Source organism: Ziziphus jujuba, chromosome 9 (genome assembly GCF_031755915.1).
Source record: "Ziziphus jujuba cultivar Dongzao chromosome 9, ASM3175591v1".
Classification (NCBI taxonomy): domain Eukaryota; kingdom Viridiplantae; phylum Streptophyta; class Magnoliopsida; order Rosales; family Rhamnaceae; genus Ziziphus; species Ziziphus jujuba.
In genome coordinates this window covers 24,022,005-24,029,951 of record NC_083387.1, presented here as the reverse complement: position 1 = coordinate 24,029,951, position 7,947 = coordinate 24,022,005, and the positions used below count along the sequence as shown (strand labels likewise).

The 7,947-nt window shown below is 31.0% G+C and overlaps 1 protein-coding gene across 1 annotated transcript; it reads right to left on the bottom strand.

Moving 5' to 3' along the window:
* Nucleotides 1–231: 231 nt before the first annotated feature.
* On the bottom strand, nucleotides 232–6,324 carry LOC107427527 (sulfate transporter 1.2). Its single transcript, XM_060811469.1, has 14 exons — nucleotides 6,252–6,324; nucleotides 5,723–6,102; nucleotides 5,550–5,598; nucleotides 4,969–5,176; nucleotides 4,622–4,796; nucleotides 3,011–3,076; nucleotides 2,782–2,895; nucleotides 2,561–2,677; nucleotides 2,291–2,417; nucleotides 1,613–1,899; nucleotides 1,306–1,496; nucleotides 864–949; nucleotides 611–687; nucleotides 232–372 (listed from the first exon to the last, which is right to left on the bottom strand). Exons 2-14 carry the CDS (start codon nucleotides 6,065–6,067, stop codon nucleotides 232–234), a joined length of 1,983 nt encoding a protein of 660 aa, XP_060667452.1. The 5' UTR covers nucleotides 6,068–6,102; nucleotides 6,252–6,324.
* Between the last annotated feature and the right edge of the window lie 1,623 nt (nucleotides 6,325–7,947).

Genomic DNA, 7,947 nt, shown 5'->3' with positions numbered 1-7,947 from the left:
TCCACGTCTCATATAGTAGAATAACTAGCAATACCCATAACACACACACACACACACAGATATATATATATATATATATATATATAGTTTTTATGTGGTGTAAGAAATAATAATCTATAATCATTAGAGGTGCATAATATATATTGCACTTCACAATTTTTTTTATAAATTCCTCACAATATGAATCTATATATATTATATAACATATACATACATGTATGAATATAGGCATCAAAGTTCTTCAGTTTTGGGGTCACGTGCTTGAACAGCATCAGCAACCGAAGGAAAAATGTTGTCCTCCCCGATTACATCTGCAAATTTTGAATCATGAAGTTTCCCAATCACAACTGGTCCTGGATTTGCTAAAATAAGCTGTTTCAAGTAAAAAATCGCATGTCTTGTAAGTAGGTATATCAAATTTGTAACAATTAATTAGTGTGATTGTTATATGTGTCAACAATAACATTGCTATAGAACTTTTAAAATAAATAAATAAATAAGAAGAATAATAATAGAACTTTATTTAATAATAAACAAATTAATAATGTGATAACATTTTATTGATTTATATGAGATTATATTTATTCATGTTTAATTTTATATTATGTACCTGAATTTCTTTCTTCTCAAGGGCCCTGTATAACTCTTCTAAGGCATGGATGCCACTAGTGTCAATGTCAGTGACGGCTGCAAACAAGAATATATTAAACTCTGCTAATTTTGAAAAATAAATCAAGACACACAAATAAATACACAAGCTGATCTCAATACTTGTAGTATATATTATATTTAGTGTCAACGGAACCTTTCCTATACGTTAAAAAAAAAAAAAAAAAAGGGTGACGATAATATTGCTTACGTACGTGACATTTCAACAATCAAATGCTGAATTTTAGGCTGATTTTTTTCCTTGTTAAATTCTTCTTCATCGATAAGCCATCTTAAAATCCTGCAAAGCATATATACATATATTAGTATATAGTCATCACGATATGATTCATCAAAAATGTAAATTTTCATATTGTAAAAAAGAATTCTTCTAAAATTCAGAGATGTAATTTCCTCCTAATTATGTTTAATAATATATTAAAATCTAGCTGAAAATATATATATATATATATATATATGCTCAATTAGCAAATAGAATTCATGGTTTTAGAAGATAATTATCTTTTTAGAAACAATCTCTAATGGTAAAGTTTATTGTTCTATTTGGTAGAAATACAGAATTCAAATCCCATTTTCCAAGATTAATTATTAAAAACAACATAAAAAAATGAATCCTAATAAGGTTGACAATTGTACCTCTCCTTAATATAGTTAGAGTTTGAAAAGTATATTGCAGAATCAACTCTCACAATTAAAATACCAGGAACCCTAGTTGCTTCTGGATATTGCTGGATGTTCCTATAAACATTAGTCCATGGAAGCTTCCCAAGAACTGCGGTTCGTGGCCTCGTTACTTGTAAAAGGATTTTGGCAAAGGATATAGCCACCTGCATTTCATAATTAAATCTAAGTAAAAAAATTCATTAATAAACAACATATATATATATATATATATTGAATTCCAATTAATCACTCTCTAAATATGATATACAAATAGTAGTACCGCAATTAAGAGACCGATCTCAACTGAAATAAAAACCACACCAAAGAAGGCTCCCATGCATGCAATGAAATCAGACTTGTCGACCCTCCATATCAGAATCACTGCTTCTATGTCAATCAAGCCTATCACAGCGCATATAATGATAGAAGCAAGAATGGCATTTGGGGTGTACTTAAACAGCGGTGTGATGAGTTCCAATGTCAAAAGTACCACACAAGACATCACGATGTTCGACACCGCTGTATGGCAGCCTGCCATGAAGTTTACTGCTGACCTTGAGAAGGACCCTGCGCATATTCAAAGCAAAGCTTCATCCGATGAATATATAGAAACATAAAATAAAAAATAAAAAATAAAAATTGTTATTTGTTCGCTCTCTAATATCGTACGGTTATAGAAAATAATGGTATACTAATTAAATATAATATTATAGATCATGTGTAAGATAACTTTTGATTTTGTATTTTTAGAATAGTTTTATAAAAACAAGATACATTTTCATTAGATTTGAAATTTGATTTAAACTTGTCCACACACTATGAAGTTTTTCAATTTCAAAAGTCATCAAATTAATTCTAAGTTTTTTTTAAAATTAAATTTTTCATAAAGGAATTGAAATTTTGGTGTGTGACATGATCATAACTTGAGCTAATTAGACAGGGTTTCTCCCTTTCATACCTGTAGCAACATAACAAGATGTCATAGAGCCAACAATGTTCATGGTTCCTAGTGCCACCATTTCTTTATTTCCATCCAGCTGATAGTCCCTCATGCTAGCAAAAGTTCTCCCAATCGCTACAGCTTCCTAGGGTTGGAGCAAGATTAGGTTTAATATACATTAATTCAGTTGTAGCAGTGGTGTTGCTGATCCAAAATTTCCTCCTCATCATCATCATCATTATTATTATTATTATTATTGCTGGGTATATATGTAGGAATCTTGCTCACCGTTAGCGCAACCATGCCGCACACCAGTCCGATCCTAAAACCCTTGGCTAGATAGTCTCCGGTGAAATAGATTTCATTAACGGACGGTGGATTCACACCTTTTTTAATATGATTCACCTGAAAAATTGAAATTCCGATCCGTTTTGTTAATTTACTTTGTCTCTTTGTGAAATATAGTATCATCATAAAGCAATATATATATATATATATATGGTACTTACAATTGCCACACCATGCTTGTTTGCATGTGTTACATACACAAAAAAGGTGGAAAGAACAACGGAGATCAAAGGAGAAATGGCAGAAACCCAAAATAATTTCTTGTTTTTCTTGGCCTAAATAATCATGTAACATAAAAAAAATTAAAAAAAAGAATTATTTAAAAATAAAGTTGAAAATATTCGTTTAAGATTGATAAATTAAATAGATCCGGAATTGGAGTACTCTTACTATGTACTTAGTAAGCAACATGAAGCACAAGAACGATATTCCAATGAGTATCGTCTGCCAGTTCCACTGCACGCCATGTCAAATAAAATAGTATTAAATTGGTACGTATGACGAATTAAAAATCATTTAGTTCATAACGACCCAAAAAAAAAAAAAAAAAAGTCTATATCATTATAGTTGGCCTGATAGTTTTATACTATAGATTTATAAAATCAATCATATATTATACTGAAATAATGTCTCTATGAAACTATGCGATAATGTGAACTAGCTTATATAGTATCTGATTACCTGTATGACTTTTTTGTTTAAAGCTTTTTTCTTTTCTTTACGCAAGAAAGTAACCATGGTTCAGCGGGAGTTTATTGTAATTTTACATACGTACATGCGCATGCATGCAGGGGCAGAGCCAGAATTTTCAATTAGCGGGGGGCAAATATATATATATATATATATATATATAGTGGGGCTGTCCTTCGGATGTCCGGATGGAGGAAAAAAAACGGGTGAAACATGTGTTTTATTTGTCAACCGTTGGCTGGCAAGGAAATGGGATGGATAGTCAAAATTGTATCTTTTATTTTATTTTTTTTTCCCTCCCGTTCCCTTTCTTTGCTCCCCATCCCTCTTCCATCCTGATATCCCTGTGAATTAGGTGAAATGTAGAAAAAAATTTGAACTCCCTTCCTTCCTCTTCCACCTCTCTTCCACCCCATTCAACACCATTCGGCAGCCATCACCTAGCCGTGAGGGAGGAAGGAGAGGGAATGGGAGGGAAAAAAAAAAAAAATAGAAGATTGTGGGTATCGGATGGAAGAGGAGTGGGGGAGGAAGGAGAGGGAATGGGAGGGGAAAAAAAAAAAAAAATAGAAGATTGTGGGTATCGGGTGGAAGAGGGGTGGGGGAGGAAGGAGAGGGAATGGGAGGAAAAAAAAAACAAAAGAGAAGATTGTGGGTATTGGGGTGGAAGAGGGATGGGGGAGGAAGGAGAGGGAATGGGAGGGAAAAAAAAAATAGAAGATACAATCTTGACCGTCCATCCCATTTTCTTGCCATCCAACGGCTGACAAATGAGTCACATGTTTCATCTGTTTTTTTCCTCCATCCGGACATCCTGAGAATAGCCCCACCGTGTATATATATATATATATATATATTTATTTATGAATATATATTTGTATGAGAGTAATTAGTAAAGTAAGTAAAATTGTAAAACATCCTAAAATCATGGGTTTCAACTACTCATTGCTTGCTAATTTTATTGAATATTACAATTAAACCCTTCATAATTCATATAAAAATAATTAAAAAGAATTATGTTAATGGTTAAGTATAATTAATTTGTAAATAGGATTAAAAATTGTATACTTAAAGACTATCTAATTTTTTTTCTTTTCTTAAAAAATAATTTTTTGATAAACTATATCCTCCAATAAAATATTAAACTATATTGAGTTTCAAATAATTTACATCTTTTTATCCATAACTGTGATTTTAATGTAGATCACAGTATTTATTATAATTTTTTTAAGACCACATTGAGAAATCAATAGAGGCAATATTGCATGTGTATAATATATATATATATAAAAGGATTAAATATTATAATACCCCGTGGTGTACGGAACTCCAGACTGAGCGCATAACTGAAACAATATCCGTCTTCTTGGTGAAATCCTTAATGCCAAGCAAACCTTTAAGCTGTTGAAGAGCAATGGTGACAGCAGCTCCACCCATGAATCCAACAATGGCAGCATGAGATAGAAACTCAATCACGAAACCCAGTCTGCACCCACACAAACCATAAATGCTAATGTCCTATATATATAGTTATCTAAAACTTATATATATTATCTATATTTATACATGATCATGAAGAACATGTTTCATTAATTCCTTATGTAATATATATATATATATATATATATCCAACAATCTTTGGACACAAATAAATATACCTGAAAAAACCAAGTACAATCTGCGTGACACCGGCGAAAAATGTGGCAGTGAAAGCGAGGCGGAGAAATTCAGATTTATTTTTTTCAGGATCGATCTCATTCTCCAGCATACCACCAAGCAAGAGAGACACCACAGCCACGGGTCCTATTGCAATATCTCTTGAACTTCCCATGAATGCATACACAAGAGGTGGAACGAAGCTAGAGTCTGTATATAATATTTTTGTATGGCCAACAATTAGTTGTGAGTTAATACTAATATAAATATCATGCTCAATCATAGTAGTTAATCTCGGATTATAGGCCTTTAATCAATCTCGGATTAAAGGCAAGATGGCTTATAAGCTTCAATTTGGATAACTTTTGTTTATACTTTTTTCACAGCTTCTATCTTCTTAAAAAATGTTTCATCATGGTAGTACACCTTTTTTTTTTTTTGTGGATCTTCTAGAAAACCGTTTAAGCACTTTAAAACTCTGCTTTTGAGCTAAAAGAAACGTTAAGTAATACCAAAAAAAGACTTTGACTACTCAAAAGAAATGAGAAAATACTCTACTCAAAAGACATGAGAAAAGACTTACACAATCCATTTTGAGCTGGCAATCTAGCAAGCTTTGCATATCCAATATCCTGTTAATATAAAAATATTAGAAGCAAAATTTCGAGAAACTAATATATTTCAGCAACCAAAATAATACAATACAGATTAACTAGAGCCTGCAATTTTATATATATATATATATACGTATATTACCTGAGGAATACAAAGACTAGCAATGGTAAGTCCGGCAATTAGGTCACCTTTGAATTTAGTGAGATTATAGTCCCTTCCCCAACTAAGGATGGGAAAAACAGCTTCCAAACCCATAACAAACTTTCTCGATTTGGATTGGTCTCTGAATGAACGTAAAGGTTCATCTGGGAAAAATGTTTCCTTCACTGTACTTTTAAATTCTTCAAAAAGGCTTAGTTTAGGAGGCACACCCACCTTATACTTAGCATCGGCCGGCGCAACCTTATTAGCATGTCGACGTGAAGGAGGTCCGCTTGCGATTTCGGTCTCCTTCATCTCCAATTCACCAGAAAAACGTTTGCTCATTTTGGCCACACCTCCAGAGACTGTTGCCAAGAAACCTATACATGTCACACAGAAAAGCAAAAAAAAAAAAAAAGGAAACAAAAAAAACAAAAAAAGAAGTTCAAGCTATTTGCTCCAAATGAACATGTTTGCCATTATTAGTAAAAGGGTACTTGGTAGTGTTTTTATTTCTTCATATACTAACCTGTAAAGATAGGTTTGAGAATTCAGAAGAAGAAGATATATAAATGAACTTTATATTAATTTTGTTCTTGAAAATCTCACCTTTGGTCTTGCTTATACATATATATCAACCCACAATATATAGTCAACTATATATTAAAATATATCCTATATGTGTCTGGAATTTGCAATTACGTAAATAAATTTTCTTCGGTGATTAGACATGTCGATGGTCGGTAAAATTATTATCAATTTTAAAAGTTTAAATGGTTACAATATGAATTTATTATGCATATCAAACTATATTTAACATATGTTAATTAATTAATATATAATTGTTTGACAGTTAAAATTAGAATCATTATTCTGCATGAATTTGTACTATTTAATCTTTAGCATTTGGGCATAAAATATATCCCCGGTTGTGTGTTGACTTTGATTATTGTTAATTGGGAGGAGTACTGCTGCTGCAATATTAGTGTTTGCACATGTTGTCATCCATCAATTTTTAAATACAATGGACAGAATAGATAAAAATATAATATATATGTATGAGGCTAGACTTATATATAAAGTGGATTAGCTTTTTATAAGTCATTTTAGATCTAATAATGGACATTAACATTCACATACTTTATAATAGAAACTGTATTGACATGAGGGTTTCCATATTCATCTTCCAGGTTTTTAGTTTTTAAACATGCAGTCATTTTTTATTACCCAAAAATAAATAAATAAATAAATAAAAAATAAAAGATCATGCAGTCATTTTCTAGTATTTACATTGGCACGGTTCCATTATTAACTAGAAACTTTTAGAATAGATCATGACCCTTTCAAATACATGTATATATTATAGAATTTTAATATACTGAGATCGATGTTTCTATCTTAAATTGGAAATCATACTTTACATAGTAGGTGTTAAGGGTATGATCTTTAATTAATGATTTACGCTAAAAACTTAGTTGAAGATGTGGTATATCTATATACATATATGCAAAATGCAATATATCTATGTTTTATTTTTAGCTATTTATTTAGCAATAGATAGATATAAGTGTTCAGTATAAAATTGTAAATTCTTCCATTCCAAACATGAAATGATCTCTGAATCTTTCTATAACATATTAAACTCATAATATTAAAGCAAAAACATCATATAATAATGCAGATGGACGAAATAAATCAATTTCACAACTTATTTATAAATAAAACCAAAAAATTGACATAATCCAATAAAATGTCAAATTATAGGTATTAGGTAGAGAATAAAATAGGACATTCAAGATACATGAATACGTAAAGAGTGAAAGTGACTACATACTTGTGAGTGCCACACCTAGATTGAAGAACTGTTTTCAAGGAATTAACAATTATAAATATGCGGCACATGGATATAGAGCATGTTAGTGGATAGAGAGCATCTTCTTAATATTAGGCTTTTTTAGACAAATTAATTAATGGGTAAGATCTATTTCTCCTAATATTTTTCAACATTCTTAATAATTATACAAATTGTGTCTAGGTTCAATGAATCTTGAAACGTTGAATATTTGCTTCTCTTTTATATACACGGATAAAATCAATTCGTAATCAAACAGCAAAGACATTTTCTAGAAAGGACAATGCAAACTGAGAGAGAAGACATTAACATATTTGAAGGCAAATTAAATAGTTGTTTGTTGAAAGGGCAAGGCATGTTTATTCTTTATGTC